The 18376-nt window shown below is 43.5% G+C and overlaps 1 protein-coding gene across 4 annotated transcripts in view; it reads left to right on the top strand.

Annotated features, from left to right (window-relative positions):
• The window catches only part of MYO9A (myosin IXA), a 171269-nt gene that overhangs the window by 113617 nt on the left and 39276 nt on the right, over positions 1 to 18376 (top strand). For all 4 annotated transcript variants that reach the window (XM_066328647.1, XM_066328645.1, XM_066328648.1 and 1 more), the window contains exons 12-15: positions 10620 to 10741; positions 11745 to 11886; positions 12569 to 12764; positions 17064 to 17183. In XM_066328647.1, coding sequence (XP_066184744.1) covers positions 10620 to 10741; positions 11745 to 11886; positions 12569 to 12764; positions 17064 to 17183 — 580 coding nt within the window. The remainder of the gene's footprint in view (positions 1 to 10619; positions 10742 to 11744; positions 11887 to 12568; positions 12765 to 17063; positions 17184 to 18376) is intronic.

Genomic DNA, 18376 nt, shown 5'->3' with positions numbered 1-18376 from the left:
TGCAGGAGGCTAAAGAGAGATTGCTGAGATACCCAGACACTTCTGCCAAAAAAATAAGTGACAAAATTTAAAAATCACTGAGGATTTTTCTCGAAATCCTAATAGAATTTGTCTGCCAGAGCTGCATTTAGCCATGATGGAATTGTTGCCATGACATGCTGTTGATGTTATGGAAACCAAAATAACCACTACAGTCCTCTAGGAGAACCATGGGATTATTTTAACCTTTATTCCCTTATTTTTTTCCATGGTGAAATCTAATACAATGTGTCTGGTGAATCTTTTTTTAAACCTTCTGTCTGAAGATGACACTATTTCCAGTGGTCTGCAAACAACCACTGAGGCGTCCTCAATCTTCAGCCTGCTCCCAAAAATACAGCCACTCTTGTGCTGTGACTGAGGGGCTGCATAGGTTTTTGCAGGAGCAGCCTCCTCTCTTGCAGCTGACAACGGGTTAAGGGTAAAGACTTTATAAATCCTGGTTTACTCTCGGGTCTGGATTGGTGATCATCTATTTATTAATATAGAAAGGTGGCAATGGCAGCAGTTGTCTTGCCCCATCACAGAGCAAAGGTGGTTTTCTCCTCCCCAGCTATCTGGGGTTCCTGGAGGGAGGTTGGGTGAGGGGCTGTAGCTGGTGGCTTCAGCTGCTGCCTCATTGCCCTGGCCCACACAAGGGTGGGGAGTCCTTTGCCGTCCCTCCTCAGTCTGGTGGCTTCAGGTGACATCCTTGTTGCTATTGGACTCACTGGGTGCTGTCAGAGCGTCACCTCGGCAGTGATTCTCTGTCCTTCAGCCCAGCTTCTCCTCTGTGCCCTCACCAAGTGGCCTCCTGTGCAGAGCTGATAAGCCCCGAGCTGCCCTGAAAATCAGAGAACACCCAGGTGCTTCTGGGAGAGGAAAACGGCATTTTTGTGTTGCACCTTGCCTTGTTGGGGGTTTTTAGGGCATTGCACTAAATAATTGCTGTGGATGGAGATTTAGTTTGGAGGTCACCAGTACCATATCACCCATGATCTGAGTTTCCTCCAGCTTTCCAGGCCTTTGGCAGTTTAAGGGCCAGGAGTACAAGATTTTATTTCTTTATGTATCCCATTCTCCGAACTTTGTCATCTTTGTCCTCACCAATCTTCTCCCATCCCTGCCGAGACTCATCTGGTTCTCTCCACCTCACTCAGCTTTCCCTGTTTCAGCTGATGCTTTACAAAGGTTCAGTACTCATCCTGTAGCTTTTCATCCCACAAATCTTGATAATAAAGTCCTTTTCCACCTCTTTTTCCGGCTTTTGCTCACCCACCAAGCCTCAGTTTCAAGGGCATGCTTTTATTGTTAAAAAAAAATCAAAGAATAACCAAGGCTGAGACTGAAAAAATGACAGAATTTGGAGTACAATCAACTGGCAGGAGCTCAGGTGTTCAGTGAAGTCCACTTTCTGGTGTGGTCCCTGGTGGGCTTGATGTGCCAGCCAGCAAATCTCAGCCTGCTCAGACTGAAAAACTGAATTTCATCAGGATAACGCATCCTATGGAATGTCTGCACAGCCATCCAAAGCTCCATAAATATTTAGGGAGGTCTGTAGAGTTTACTGGTCCTGTGCAATAGGTGGAGAAATCCAATAGTCTGGATTAAATTGTAGTGACGTTTGGTTGAAGGTGTGATTTGATGGTCTTGGAGGTCTGGTCACTACCTCCAATCACCTCTGAATTTCACCTCATGATTTTGAGGGGCAACAGCCGTGAGGGAACATGACACTCTAAAATGAGTTTAGGTATCTTACTTACATATTAGATTTAGAAATTAACGTGGGAGTGAACTCATTTAAAAAAGCATCAATCTAAAATATTTAAAATAAACTATGAAAAAGAGACTCTGTCCTACTGCTTGGAACACTCTTCCTTTCCTTCCAGCCAGGGTTTTTTCTGTATCTCGTCACTGGTTAGGCGTTAACGCCTCTTTATTGCCTCTGAAGGCAAAAGCCAACCATCAGAAGTCAACCATTGAGGCCTGGGAGGCTCAGTTCAAATTTCTGTTTTCCTTGGAGATGGGAGAGAGGCTGCCCTCTGAGAAATGTTGCCTTCAGCTGCGGGCCACATGACCCGTGGAGAAAGAACAAGCTGCACAAGTTATTGATTTATTATTTGGCGGAACGCCACCGAATGCAACTCACATTTGGGGGAAGAGGATGATGCTCAGAGCACATAAATTATACTAATAAAAATCAGCATGCCGAGAGCTGTTTAAATGGTATCTGCAGTGTAGGAAGATTTTGAAGCACATCAGTGAAATGAAGGACAGCTCTGATCAGAGCTGTGCCAGCGTGGGTTCTGGCTGGACATCAGGAGGAATTCCTTCATGGAAAGGGTGGTCAGGCACTGGAACTGCCCAGGAGGTGTTGGAACCCCCATCCCTGGAGATGTCCAAGGAACGCCTGGACATGGCACTCAGTGCTCTGGGCAATGAGGTGGGAATCAGGCACAAGTTGGACTTGATGGTGTGCGAGGTTTTTTCCAAACTCATTGATTTTGGGATGCACTGCCAGTCCCCCAGAGCTTTGTATTGTGTCCTTCCAGCATCCCTGAGTCCATGGATGTTGTATGGCTGGGGCTGGGGGGCTTCATTTGCCACCCACTTGTTTCTGCGTTTCTCCAGACGATGAGCAGTAAATGTATAAATGTAACACATAATGTATAACATGTAATAGGATATATCCTAATCTGTTATGTTATTTATATATCCTCTGAAACAATAGAGTACATTGAGTTGGAAGGGACCTGAAAGACAATCCAGTTCCAGCTCTCCTCACATGTAATTTCCTAACCTTTAATTTAATCCCGGTGTGGAGAAGTGCTGCATCTGGCAAGCCCATCCCTCATCCCATGCTCCTTGCTGTAACTCTCCAAGTCACAGCTGCTTGCTCCCAATGCCCTTATCCTTCTCCCAAGTCGCCATTATCCCTTGAGCTTTTTTCCTCTCCTCTGAGCTAGTTCCTTTCTTTTTCCAGGTAAATGATGTTTTCTGCTGATTGCGGTCCCTACTCAGATACTTTGGCTAAATAAATGCACAGACTGTGCAAGGGATAAAAAAAAAAATTATTGGTGATACAAAAAGGGTTTGGAATCTCAGGACAAGGGGGAATGGCTTCCCACAAGGGGCAGTGGCTTCACACTGCCAGAGGGCAGGGTCAGATGAGATATTGGGAAGAAACTCTTCCCTATGAGGGGGGTGAGGCAATAGCAGAGGCTGCCCCATCCCTGGAAGTATTCAAGACCAAGTAAGACAGGGCTTGGAGCAACCTGGGCTAGTGGAAGGTGTCCACAAGATCTTGGAAACAGAACACCTTGAAAGTCTCTTCCAACCCAACCATTCTGTGTTTCTGTTGCTGGATTTTCATAGGACAGGGTTGTGAAATGTGACCTCTCAAGCAGGATGATGAGCAAGAAATCTTTAAAAGCCTCTAAAATACTTCAGTCGACCTAAAAATTGTCATATTGTGGCAGGACTGCAATCAGGAGTGTGTTAATTGACACAAGTGTGGAGCAAGACTGGAAGGGGGAGATTTTCTGCCTCAAAGACTGGTCTGGGGCTCACTGTGACCACTGTGGAGGTTCCTTCACATCTCCTAACTCTCATCCATCTTCCAAGGTGCTGGCAGATGCAGATATTTCTTTTCCTCTTTAATTTTGATCATAAGAAATTAAAGGAATTGATCCACCAGCAGATCCCACAGCAATGTTAAGCTCATACTTCTCCTGGCTGGGTAAGGGCAGCTTGGGAAGAAGATGCTTCTGCAGAGGGAGCCCATGGGATCATGGCAATGTGTGTGCTGCCAGCTGAACCATGCAAACCCAATTCTGCCCATTTTGAGAGCAAAATATAATTTATGATTGAAACCCTGTTGCCGCTGAAGCTCAGGGAGCTGATTTGAGCTCAGAGATGGATGGTGTGGAGCTGGCATATGATTTTCTGGGTTGAACGTGGTCGTTAAAAACACTTCCATAATGGAGAGTCCAAATTCCAATAAATTCAAATCTGCCAACGTACAGCAGGGGGGACGTTGTCAGTGGGTGAAGCATCAGCCTCAGAATAAAACCAAATTCATGTGGCATTTGCTGAGGAGCTGCTGAAATAATCACCTGGAAGGAGACCATCTCAAGGAGGACCTTGGCTTCAAGGGAAGGCTCATCAGCTGCCCTGCACTGCCTCATGTTATCATGGACAGAGGGGGCCTTAAAAACCTGTTTATAGATCATGTATTCATAGAGAATGTGGTTAAGTATTTACATTTGTCGTGTCTGTGAGCGCATGGTTAAAAAATATGTGTTATATATTTATACTTATGTCTGTGTCTATAAATTCCTTTTCTACTGAAATTGAGAACAAACATAAAAATCCTCATTCCTAAATGAAACCATCAGCCTCAGCATCTTTTCCTGGAGGGATGTTGGGAACTCAAGGCATCCACCCTGTCTGCAGTAGACTAAGGACCAGACATTGGTCTCACTCATTTAGGAACTTTCCACATCCCATGGATTTATGATATGAAATTCATTTTAATCATCAGTTTATGCCAGGATGATTCTGCTGGGCCTGGCTCACAGTGCCCATTTGCTGAACAAGCAATTAATCCTCCATGGGATGAGTTCATGCCTGGATGGATGAATCCTTAGTGGAGAGATTCTCCCACACCTTGCTGCCATTTCCAGCTCTGGACAAATTTTCCCAAGCTCCCCAGGATAGACTTTAGGATGCAAATGTGTCCATATGTAGCCAGAAAAGAGCTTTTTTTGAGGTTTAGCTCCTTTAATTTTTCATATAACAATGACCCCTTTTAACATACAAAAGTAATTGGGGATTATTTTGAACTGAGGAGTTCAGCTAGGAACGGTGAGAGATGTGGAAGGGGAGTTAATTCCTACTTTCTCACTTTGCAAAGAAGCCTGAAGCTGAAGCAGATGGTGTTCAAGGCAAGAAGAGAGGAATTTCACACCCTTCTGTTTAGTCGGGAATTTTTATGCCAAATATATACATTTAGACATCCAAAAGTAGCTGCCTGTTGATCGTATGGCTCTGGATTACATGAGTTTTTATGACAGGAGCACGATGGGAAATGTTCCCATGTGGAGTTACGCTGGGAAAAGGGATTTTTCAGTTGATTTCTCACTTTAATCTGGGAATTTTCATTGTGTAAACAAGGTTTTCCTATGCCTCAGTAGGGAAAGGCTGGAGTAGATAAACTCCTGGATCTGGTCTAACTCTGCCTGGGAGGAGGTGGATGAGTTGGTGGAGGTTTCTGCTGCCTTGGGGTTTGTGAATCTTATTTTTGGGGCTGTTCTTCAATTCTCACCGTGACTAATGGCAATATCCCTGTGGGATAAGACATCTGCCTCCAGGGCACTGAAACACTGAGGAATTTTCAGGGCTTTTGGCTTGCAGGATGTGTGGATGGATGCCCAAAGCCCTCCAGACCTCTTGAAATCATGGGAAAATTTGTATCTTTGATATCCCACGATAGGGCAACAAATTTCACATATCGTGGTAAGACCTTTATCTTTAGGTGGGACTTTTCACCACCTTTTGGTTTGAATTTCCTAAACCCTGAGTTCTGTGCTTTTAGACAGATAGAGAATTTATTCTGCTTTTTATTTTGCATTTTTATCACGTCTCCTGTTTCATTTAATCTCTGCATTTCCTCTTTGAAGTTTTTCAAGCCCCTGGTCTCTCCCTCCCCACCTCTGAATTTTACCACATGATTTTGGGGAGCAGCAGCACCCAGGGACTATGATACTCCAAAGAGAGTTTAGATATCTTATTTAGATATCATATTTATCACAAATATCATATCTACATAAGTGTGAGTTTAAAAATCATGTTTAACTTGTTCTCCCCTGACTGTGCTTTTTAGCATTGGGGTTTATTTACTGATGACTGTGGCTGGATACAGAGTAATTGATGATCATATGTGGAGGTGTAAGGACATTTTCCACCATCTCCCACATTTTGTTGGGCTTGTGGATGTTTTCTCCCGCTCAGGATAAGGAAATCTTTAATTCCACCCTGGATTAGAGTGTTTTGGTTTGGTTTAGCACTGAAATAAAGTCCTGATAACAGAACTGTTCCACCACTCCTGTCGAGATAACAGGACTTGGTTCTCAGCAACTCCAACTATAAAATTACAGGTTATTTCTGTTCCTAGCAGGAGGGTTTCTCTCAGGCCTTGCAGCCCGGTTGGGAAGGTTTTCCTGATGCTCAGCATGTGTGTTTTAATTTTAAATTCATTATTTTGTGCCAGGGGCAGCGTTTGTGCTCTGGGTCAGTGGGGGCAAGCAGAGTTTCTCTTTAACAGAGCTTTAACAGCTCTGCCTTTCGTAGAGTTCCAGTAATTTTCCTACTTTAAAATGTTGGATATTCTGCCCCATTCTCTTTGGTACCCCACACTGTACGTATTGCTTTGCCTCAACTAACGCTGCATGAGAGTAAAGATTTACTCTCATATTCCATGTGCATTTCAAAGTCCTAATCCCCATTTTATATCTTTTTTAATATATTTGAACATCATAAACTGTGTTTTATTCAGATCTCTTCAGTGACCTCGTGCTGACATAGTGCCAATGTTTCTCTCCATGCTTAGGGCAGCAAAGCTGTTTCTGAATTCCCCCTCGGGAAATGGGAATCTCCTTGTGGAGTCCATAGAGGTCACCTGGAGAACAATCTATAGCGTCTCATCCAATAATTAAATGAAAATATGGAGCTGCTGGACTTTAAAAAAAACCCCAATGTCTTTTTTCAATTCTTTGCTCCATTTCTTCGCCAAGTCTGGGAGCTCAGTGCTCTTCTCTCCAGTGAACTTGCATCACTTCTCTTTCCAGCAGACCAGGTTTCAGGTATCCAGGGATGGGAGGAGTAAATCCTCACATTTTTATTGCAAGTAATGATGCCAAAACTGGGGCTCTGTGGACTTCAGTGCACTAGAAACTTGCAGATGGTGGTAATGTCAACAGTTTGGTTCTTAATGTAAAGATGATCTTCCAGAAATAGGGCATTTGGATGTGCCCCTAAACATAACTTAGTTTTAAGTCAAGGTATAAATTTAAGCTGATTTTTAATCAACCTCCAGCTTAAGGGGTTTTTGTTTGAATGGACTGAAAGTGTTTGATGTTGGTTTTGCCTTGTTAAATTAAAACCTCATGTCCTTTGAATGGAATTCCCTAATATTCCTATGCTCCAGGACCCTGCAACCATCAAAGGATGGTAGAGGCTTTGTTGTCATACTCAGAGATGAAGGAATATTTTGGAGATGGCTTTTAAGGATATCGCTTGAATTCTAGGGGAAGATGATCATTAGAAGACAAATACAGGAGTCATATGGAATATTAATGACTGCAATTTAATTAAGTTTAATAGACAGCAGTGATTTTATCTTATAGCTTTTGTCTTTCTGTGGACAATCTGCAGGGTGTTCTGCAGACCAGCAAATGTCCCAGAAATTACATCAGGCCATCCCAAAGCCGTAGATGTATCTCTTGAGCTGAGATCTTGAAGGCAACCAAATGAAGAACTGGAAAAATGCTAGGGAAAAAGGAATAAGGGGGATTTATTTCCATTTAAGTTTTGGAGCATTTGCTCTGGAACAATTCCTGCTGCCTGTTTTGAAATGAGAGCAAATCTCTGAATTATTGTGGAAAAGGTTGTTTGTTGAGGACTTGAATCCCTTTTTCTCATTGGGCCAGGTTGTGTTGGGGATGGAAGGGAGGGAAGGACCCCAGAGCCTGGGAGTGAATGTTTCTGACCCAGCCCAGAGAAAAAAGGAGCAGAGGAGGGAGAATTAGCCAAAATCCTGCAGCTGAAGGAAACGAAGTGAGGAGGGACCTGATGACTGACCATCGGGTCTGTGGAACAGCTGAAAATGAGTCCAGTGAAGTAGAGACCTTGAACTCTGGTCTTTTTTGACTGGACTATTTTTAAAAACTTTTTTTTTTACTATTTTTAAAAACCCCATATCTGGCATTGCTGATTAGTGCTTTTGCAGTGATCTCAGCAGCAGTATAACTGTTTTGTGAGGCCACAGGAGTTCCACAGCACATTTGCTGTGCAGCTGCTGAATGTCCTGCGTGGAATTATGTGTATCTCGAGGCCTTCTCAAGCAGAACGATGGTTTTTCTGCTTAGATGTGTGGAGATGTAAAACTCAACATGATTTATGGGTTTTGGGGGAGGAAAAAATGTAAAGCACCCCCCCAAGACAAGTACTTCAACAAAGAGTCGTGATAATAAATAAATAAGTCTGGTAACACCCACCTGTCACCACTGAAACAATGCTGCTCTTGGCTCATCACACCAAGGTTTTATTGCTCTCTGCATGCTCCTGAGTGGTCTTGAGCTGGCAAAGCTGGGCCTAATGGACCCTGCACTCCATTAAGGGGCTGTTGGAAGCAGGCACTTGATGGATGGTGCTGACTCCCAGTGACTCTCTGGGAAATCCCTCAGGAGCAGCTCGTGCCTGCTCTGAAATACGCAGCCTGTGATTGCTGGATAGAAGCTTTTTCCTGGCTTGCCCTGAAAATGCCACAAGTTTTAATCAAATCCCTGATTTTGGATTGCCTATGGTTCAGCAGGGACTTAAGAATGTTGTTGTGAGGTTCTGCTCTGCCCTGGTTGCTTGGCAAAAACTGAAGGTAAAAGATTAAAAAAATAAAAGGAGAAAACAAAATTCATAATGCAGAGCCATTTCTTATTTTCAGGACTTTTCCCCCAATGGGATGTTGTATATTTTGAATCCCAAAGTTTTAGGGATGTTAAAAACTCCTTCTAAGGCAGCACACATCTGTATTTTTCTGTATTGTTGTTGTAAGATTATACAATGTCTCCAATACGGAATTCAAGACCTTCTAGGGGTTGTTTTAGCAAAAATTTCCAATGAAATGTCTCAAAGCTCTTCAGGCTTTATTTCTAAGAATATCTGAGCAGTTCATGTTAATTTTGGATGAGGATAGACATACTTTTTTTTTAAATTGTTTGCTTGTATTAAAAATAAAGGCAGAGGCAGCAATAATAATGAATCTGATTATTATTAGAAAGATGCATCTTATTAGGATTTTGAAACCTGTTTCCTTTTTATCTTCAATTCTGCATTCAAAATGTCCTGTGATAGGTAAGAAGGCAGTTGGATCAGTAGGACTTTGTCCAACACAGGGAGTAGGGTGCATGGTTCAATATCTCTGTTTAGACAGTGAGTCACAAGTCCTCAAACATATGAAAAAAATTATGATTTTTAAACTCTACTTTCATTTACATGCCCTAAAATAATTTCTTCATAAGACTTCATTAAGTAATCCAGTTGCAAGTATGTCTCAGATGAGAGACATGTAACCTTTATAGGAGAGCAAGGGTTAGAACTATTTTGGGGGAAAATTAATAGCGTTTTTTTGCCTCAACTTAAGTTTGGGGGCAGATCCTCACTTTTACTGTAGAGGGTGGTAGTTCTGCTGGTCCTGGAGCAGTGGCTTTGTGTAGCTGGAGGTCTCTTCTTTAGCCCATACAGCACCAGCCATTAATAGTGGGATACAGAAGCAGGAAAGGGAGGTGTGCTGCTTTTCCTGTGTAATTAATAAGTTGTACCACACTTTCCTTCCAGCAGCTGAATGGTAAACATTAATTGATGCAAATTGTGTGACACTTTGATGGGTGGCAAGTTCCACACACCCCAGCCAAATGTGCTGGGAACCCCCAAACCCCCCAGAGCTCAAAGTGTAGGGAAGCATGAGAATCTGCCCTTCTGCCACACTCAGGTGAGAACCCACCTGCAGAGCTGCCTCCAGCCATAGGATCCAACATCAGGAGGATGTGGAGCTCCTGGAGCAAGTCCAGAGGAGGCCATGGAGATGCTCTGAGGGCTGGAGCCCCTCTGCTCTGGAGCCAGGCTGGGAGAGCTGGGGGTGTCACCTGGAGAGGAGAAGGCTCCAGGGACACCTCAGAGCCCCTGGCAGGGCCTGAAGGGGCTCCAGGAGAGCTGGAGAGGGGCTGGGGACAAGGGATGGAGGGACAGGACAATGGGGAGTGGCCTTCCACTGCCAGAGGGCAGGGCTGGATGGGATATTGGGAAGAAATTGATTCCTGTGAGGGTGGTGAGGCCCTGGCACAGGGTGCCCAGAGCAGCTGTGGCTGTCCCTGCATCCCTGGAAGTGTTCCAGGCCAGGTTGGACAGGGCTTGGAATAACCTGGGCTAGTGAAAGTTGTTGTTGCCCATGGCAAAGGGTGGAACATGAAGAGTTTAAAGGTCCTCTTCCAGCCCAAACTGTGCTGTGATTGAGGAATAGGAAAGGGGGAGTCCACACACGCTGGACGTCTTTGGCAGGCTTGGACTCTGACACAGCCACCCCGTGTCCAAACAAACATCTGGTGCATCTGAAATTGGGAAATGCTCTGTGGTTCACTTTGTTTTAGGTTGTTCCAGAGGTTCTTTATCCTCTTCTTTGGAATCACAGAAAGCATTGATGGAATATTTACAGGAGAGATGTCTGTTTTGGTAAACGGTGTGTCAGTTTCCATAAAACCCTTTGGATTTTGTCTTTTATTTTTGCTTGCACCAAATCATCATTATGTCATCTGTGGGGGTTTTTTTAGGAGGAATATAGAGCAGAAGGAATTAGCTGGCACAACATCGACTACATAGACAACTCCAGCTGCATCAACCTGATCAGCAAGAAGCCAACGGGGCTGCTCCATCTGCTGGATGAGGAAAGCAAGTGAGTAGGAAAATGCTGGCTTTGGAAATGAGATTTGTTTTTTTCAGTTAAAATGTGTTTATCCTTCAGTTTTCTGAAAAAAGACAACTTCCCAGAAAGGTGCTAATAGCTCGCTGGGTTGATTGGAGTTTCTAATGTTGTTTTTGAGGTGGCAACACACAGAGTGGAGAATCAGCCAGCTGAGCAAAATGCCTTAAAATAATAATTAAAATTCCTTTCCAGAATTTCTTCCATTAAAGGGAAGGGAAAAGGTTTCCTTTGCTTCTCTCTTCATTTCTTTCCCTGTCTCTTGGGGTGTGACAGTCTGAAGGTGCTGAACCCAAGTGCATGAGTTAAAGCAGGATGTGTAGGCACTGTTACTGAGATATTGGGTGGATTTATCAATTTATGGTAAAAATCGAACCAGAGTGAAGTAAGATCACTCGTCCTAAGGGGCTGCATTTCCGCCAGGGGTCTCATGGGCATCAGGGACTCAGCTCAGATTTGCATCCTTGGTTTCATCTGTTGGTCTCAGGAGAAGTTCTTGGGTGAACGTGTGGCTCCTGAGGCTGCCTTGGTGTGGAAACTTTGGGGCAGAACAGTTCTCCCATTGGATGCTCATGGCAGTTTCCTCCATGTGAAAGGCAGGGAAAGGCCAGGTTTTGCTGAGGTCACCTCAGATCCACGTGGCCGGGGGCCATGAGGTCTTCTCCCACCATTTGTCTTGAACGTTTCTCCCCCACTTCCTGTCTCATTGACAAAAGACCAGAAGTGATGCTCTCCCAGTGATATACTGGGATAAAACAACTTAAATTGGGTAAAGTTGTGAAATACACCCCCATGCTACAGACTTCATGAAGTTTGAGGCTGGAGAGTTGGCTTTCTCTTACCAAGAGGCTCTGCTGAAACAGACACAGAAGTGGAAGCTCAGAATGTCTCTGTTTTCCCTTTTGTGGCCAAAAAAAGAAGAGGAAAATTTTCCCGTTGGATTTACAGCTTCTTCCTTTCAATTCTCTCCACTCAGTTTTCCCCAGGCCACGAACCAGACACTGCTGGACAAATTCAAGCGTCAGCATGAAGGGAACTCCTACATTGAGTTCCCAGCAGTGATGGAGCCAGCATTCATCATCAAACACTACGCGGGCAAAGTGAAGTACGGAGTCAAGGTCTGTCACCCAGCTGTTCCCCAGCAGTTGCTTTCATCTAAATATGGGACTGGGGAGGAAAGCCCCAGAGGCTCCACAGAGGTGGAGAGGACTTGGCCTAGGAAGATGGGAGGGTCAGGAGAGAAGTGTTTGGGGAAATGAAAAGATGGTAGGGACAGGGTCTTCCTGTTCTCCTCCACGTGGGCATTTCAGGAAGAATTTAGGGATGTGCAGTGAATTCAGTGCTACACCCCAATGACAAGTTGAAATTGGGTGTCTGGTGGCCTTTCTGGGCTTGGTTTGTGTAGAAAATCCCGTGTTTTCCTCATCATTAGCCACTTTTAATACGGTTATGTCTCAGCATCCCACTGCCACAAGCACTTCCTGGAATCCCACACGAATGATTCCAAAGTTGACCCTATTTCTATTCATGCCAGTTATTACCAGGAGGAATTCCGGTGGCCAGATGAGCCTGTGTGAGAAACAGCCTCAGGATTTGCAGCTGCAAATCTCTCACCATGTTTCTGATGCAATAAATGCACGGGATAAGCATCAGAGACGACAATTCATAATGAGGTATCTGATACGAGAGCAGGAGAGAAAAAAGAAACAGGACTCAATAGCTGCGCTAGCCTGGAAGATCCTACCTGGAGAATTGTGTAGGTATTGTTTATTTTCCTCTTTTGTCCTCCTCCTTCCCTAGGATTTCCGGGAGAAGAACACGGATCACATGCGCCCGGACATCGTGGCTCTGCTGAGGAGCAGCAAGAACGCCTTCATCTGTGGGATGATCGGGATTGATCCCGTGGCTGTTTTCCGCTGGGCTGTCCTCAGGGCCTTCTTCAGGGCCATGGTGGCCTTCAGGGAGGCTGGAAAACGATACGTGGAGAAGAAAACAGGTATGTGTGCCCATCACCTGGTCTGGAGCCTGTTTTCCACTGCAACAATTTGGGTCTGATGTTTTATTACCCTGTTTTAAGTAACCTGACTTATTAGGAGTCTATTAGAAAACTCATTGAAATAACAGATTTTTTTTTCAGAAGTCACATTTAAAGGTACATTTGGATTTTAACAAATCATAAGGAAATATTTTCATTTTACTGCTGCTTTGATTTTCCCTTTTTGTAGGATGCCTGGATAGAAAATCCCAAGTCATTCAAACAGAGACATACAAATTATCCAGCAACAAAGGCAGATTATTTTTGTAATAATTCTTGAACTGTTAGTTATATCTGGAAACAAAAAAAGGCAATAAAACTTCCTATCATTTTACAAGCTATTCACCCTTTCAGCTGCAGGAGAGCATGTCTATTGTCTAGCAAAATTCATGGCTTTGCAGTCATCCAGAACCACGGATCACGGGGGCATTAAATTAAAGGAAAGTGATGGTGCATCATCATGCTGTGGCAGGCAAGACCTGGCTGTGCTTTTAGACCATTTCTCTGCATAAAGCAATTTCAGAAAGACGGGTACAAGCTATTACTATTCATTTCTGGGCACAAGAGGGCTTGAAATCCATGATGGAATTAGAGCCTCAGCAGGGAAAATGTCAGCCGGGTTAAAATTAAAGGCAGAGCTGCATCATGAATTACTTTGTAATCGGTGAGGTTTGGATCCTGGAGAGTGAGGGAGCCTGGGACAAGGAGCATAGGGATACAATCTCTTCAAGCAGAAAGAATCACTTTCTTGGGAGCAAATCCCAAGAAGAGCAGGAGGCAAAAAATCAACTTTCGGTTCTTGAGGTTCTTCCTCTGACCCCTCTTGGATGCAGCATAAGAGAAGAGCTGATTCTCATGAGCCTGGGTTTGTCTGGCACCTCAAGGCAGCAGCTTTGGACAGAGTAACCAAAGGGGGAGATGGCAAAGATGTTTGCATTGGGAGAAAGGCCACTCCAAAGAGGTGGCTTCCAAAATCCATCTTTGCATTTTCATCTTGCATAAACCCCAGGCTGAACTCAAATGATGCAATCCAGAAGATCAGAAAAAAATCATTCAATCTCAGGAAGTAAGAGCTGATTTCAAGCCCTGCTTTGCTTTCTGTGTCTCTGGCAATTGGACCTGTGCACTGCTGTGCTTGTCTCCTCACTCCTGCTTTTCAGCTCAAAGTTCATAGCAGTAACTTGCTTATATCTCTCTCTCTTTATATATATACCAATATACAGCTATGATTTTATATATATATATATATAAACTGGATGAGTCCAGGAGGTCTTGAGACAATTCTGAGACTCAATTCTTGCATTGCCTTCTCTTTCCATACCAAAGTTAGCTAACACATGGTGATGGCTGAATTTCTAAACCTTTTCATGGTGCTGCTCCAGTATCTGTCTATGTCCTTTAGCATGTATTAAATGGCTTTGTGCTTTGTACCCTGTGGGTTTTGAGTCAAAAACAAACCCCTCAGAAAGCTGGATAAGGTTTGTCTTAAATTTAACAACAATCCTCAGATCATTTATACCCTGAACTTTTATCAGATTGGGAAAAAATCTTGAGAAAGTCTCCATTATACAGGCAACATTACTGGGAGTTGATTACCTAAATCTAAATTCCATACTGAGGTCCACCTTATGTGTGGGAAAAACTTAGCCTACAAGCAGTGGCAGAGCTGGGATCACTGTCCTTGCCCTCTTTGGAGAGCTGTCCACCATGTCCAAGCGTGACCATCCAGGTTGGACAGGCCTTGGAGCAACCTGTAGTGGAAGGTGTCCCTGTCCATGGCAGGGGGTAGGACTGGGTGATTTTTAAGGTCCGTTCCAACTCAAAACCATTCTGGGATTCTGACTTTGCCTAGGTCACACTTGGCAAGGTGAGATCACCAGCAGTTTGCTGGTGTGACCAATGGATGACCATTCCATTGTCATCCTCCAAAATCCTGTCACCAAAGCAGGTGGCTGTGGAAGAGGTGGACACAGGCAGAAGGCTCAGATAGTGTCAGGACAGTGTGACAGGCTGGTGTAGCATGATGCATCCACTGCCAGATGCTGCAATTCCCTCTTCTCCAAAATAATGCAGAAAACCCCCAAACTGATGCTTTGCCTCTGTGGCAGAAAACATTTGTGAGTTATCAAAGTTTCACTAAAATTCTCCCATCTTGATAGACAGAAGCAGAGAACCAAAGGCAGCAGCACATATTTGAGGTTAATTCTGGGTTTTATCAAGCTTTGATGGCTTTAATTAGCCTGATTTGAGCATCTGCCTGCCCACAGATGTGGAGACAAAATGGTAGTAGAGTAAGAAAAGCCTCTCTAACACAGTCATCCACATGCACACACTTAATATTTGTACAGATATTTTTTTCAAGACGTGCTTCTCGTTCTTGGTTTCTGAGGTCCTTTCCCCATCCATCAGGCAGGTGAAGTGAGGGAGCAGGGAAATGTCCAAAACATGCTTTTCTTAATTAAATGCTTTTTGCACTCTTTGTCTGAACTGGATCTCTCGTGCTTTTACGCTTGCAATATCCACAGGGATTTTCCAGAAAAATCCCTTGCTTATGCCTAAGCAACTCTGCGAAATTTCATTCAGCTTCCTTTCCACATCGTCCTTTTGATTGTCTCCTCCATGCCAAGCAGATGCTTCTGGAAGGAGAATCAGCATTTTTTCTTGCTGGCTTTGGGGGGCTCTTCTTTTTTTGTGCTCCTAATACCCTCCTAGTGCAGCTTTTGGTGACTGTGTGATTGTCCTCGTTAACTTGAAGGTGAAGAGCAGCAAAGTGATGTCACTGTGAGTTTTCTTTCGTGCCTTTGTGTTGTGCCCAAGAGATGCTTCTTACTGCCAATGCTCCTCAAATGAAAGATGCCAGGATCGGGCAAGCTGTGCTTAGCTGAAGTGTGGAACTCTTCAATAATTTCATTTTTAATTCTTTTTATTACTAAGTTTATCAATGAGGATTGAAATGGTTCAATAGAACTGCATGTTAGAACTGGATTTGTTTGTGAACTTTCATTAAAGGAACACTGTCAAGTTTGTTAGGAAAGAAAATTGGCTGATTGATTTTCTTTTGCTGTCATCAATATACATTTATTATGCAAAACCCTCTAATTCTTAGCAAAAACTTGGAATGGAAATGGTGATAAATGGAAAAAAATGTACTGTTCATACAAACTAGGCTGCAGATACTTGGTTTTGCTGGACCTAAATCCTTTCTCTGATGAAAGTTTTGTGGTCTTGAGGCTATCCTTGTCCTTGATGGGCTCTACAGTTGGATTTGGCCAACAAGGATTGCTCCTTGCCTAATTCCTGTTTAAAAATAATCCCACTGGCTTCTGCAGATTTATTCCTGAAGCTGATCACCAAAAAAACCACTGCCTTCAAAATAATCAATAAAAAGGCTGCAATTGCCAACCAAGGGTGACAACAACCAGAAACTTGGTGTTTGAAGTCTCACTGGTGTTAAGGTGAGGAAGTGTTCCTTGACAGTGTTCCTGTGGAAAACTCAGATCAGTCCTTTCCAGTGGTTTGATGTGTTGATATGAAATGCTCCCATAGATGCTGGCACAAAGTGACTCCAGGTGACCTCCCCACGCCTCACTGGGAGTGTGGCACATCCTGGACTTGGCCAACTGTGACAGAGAGGCACTGTGTGTTGACACATTGTCACTGGTGTCACCTCTCCTCCACCCTGTTGCTCACAGCTGGGCCATCAGAAGTCCTCTTGGCCACACATTGATGGTTTCTTCCAACTCAAACCTATCCTGCCAAACTCCAGATTCTGTGTTCTCTGCCCTCAGGGAATATGGAAACGGTGCTCAATGCAAATAATTCACATTTTTCCTTTTAATTGCCAGAATCTGAACAAAATGTAGCACTGGAATGCGAGATGAGAATTCCAGGTGGTTGTGTCATGGAGCATCTGGACAGGGATTTGTGGGTAGCACCGGGCAGAGGCATGGAAAGGATTTAAAAAATAAGTTACTAAAAGTAAAGATTTATCTAACAATCCTCTTTTCGCCCAAATAATCTTGGAGTGATTATTAAGTGTTTATGCTCTGTCTAATGAGGATTATAATTGGGACTGGGATGTGGTCCAGCCCATTGCTCCTATGCCACAGCGCCGTGTGGAGGAAACCACAGTTAAATTGTGTTGAGCACAAAAAAGTGTGACCTTTGAGCTCCTTTGGGCTTGTTCCTTCCCCTCTCCTGATTTCTGCTTATAAAATCTTTCTCTCCATTTTTTTGTTTGTTTTTATTTTGCTTCCAAAGGGCATGATGATGCAGTGCCATGTGCGGTTTTGAAAAGTGTGGATAGTTTTAGCTTTCTCCACCACCCAGTTCATCAGAGGAGCTTAGAGATCCTGCAGAGGTGCAAGGAGGAGAAGTACAGTAAGGCTCCACCACCCGCCCTCCCCTCTGATACCACACTCACACGTCCAGAAATGGAAACCAGGTGCATTCCATGTGAAAAGGAAAAATTCAGAGCCTGAGGAGCCCTCCATGATCAAAGCAGCTGCCTTAGAGAAGTTTTGAGCCTGCTGGGAAATTATTAGGCAGAGCTGGAAGAGTCAAATTAAAAGCAAACCCATGCCTCTTGAGATCTCGCAAAAATCATTTTGTTGGCAATTTCCCTATTTATTCACTGACATTAATAAAGAATATTTCTGATACAAGGCTGGTACAGCTGGAATTCAGCTTAATTTGGATTTCGTTGGACTTCAGAAATATCTTTAGCTTGTGAAAATATGGTCTCCCAGGGCTTTTACTTAAAACAGAGGCATTATCAGTGTTATTTTATGGAATGATGCACTTGGTCTCCATTTCTTCATCATCACTCCTCTGTCATGTAATAAACTCATCCTGCATGACCACATGGACACTCTTGCCTGCACTACTCTATTTCATTTTTATATTTAAATAGATATTTGGTGCTCTCATGTTTAGATATGTTATTTTCCTACCATTATTCTCTTCTTTCATGTTACGTGTTAAAGCTGACACAAATAGAGCTGCTCTGCATGGGCAAAGCCTCTGCCCAACTTGCTTAAATTTGATGAAATTTAGGGGTAGGAAACAGCCTTTTTTTCTGTAGAGCTGAGCACGGTAAGTACAGTAGGGGCATGTTAAATCTTCATAAATAAAAATTTTATCAGGTTTTCCTGTTAGAAACCTTCCATCAGATGTCTGTGCTTCCTGCAGCATGTGGGGTTTGGGGAGCAGTGGTGGCTTAGGTCTTAATTTAGGCTTTTATTCTTGATTTAACTACATTATTTTCTGCTACCAGTTCTCAACACTGCTATATAAGAAAATATAAAGGAGTGATACTAAATTTTACTTGATTTTAGACCTTATTAAGTGATGTTGTGCCAAGTGACCTTGCTGATACTACTAAGAAACTACTGGAAAGGAAGATAGTTATCAGCAGAGTAATTTTACTTGCAGTTAATGAATCAATTTAACTTTCATTTCTAAGTTGGTTCAGCAATATGGGAGATTTTGGGGGTTTAGTTTGCAGTTTGTTAGGTGGGAAAAAGGAAATCCATACATCTCAAGGGATACTTGGAGCTGTAATTTAATGGGAA

Source organism: Sylvia atricapilla, chromosome 13 (assembly GCF_009819655.1).
Source record: "Sylvia atricapilla isolate bSylAtr1 chromosome 13, bSylAtr1.pri, whole genome shotgun sequence".
In the NCBI taxonomy this organism is placed as follows: Eukaryota; Metazoa; Chordata; class Aves; order Passeriformes; family Sylviidae; genus Sylvia; species Sylvia atricapilla.
The sequence above is the reverse complement of the archived record's forward strand: the minus strand, read 5'-3'. Positions and strand labels throughout refer to the sequence as shown.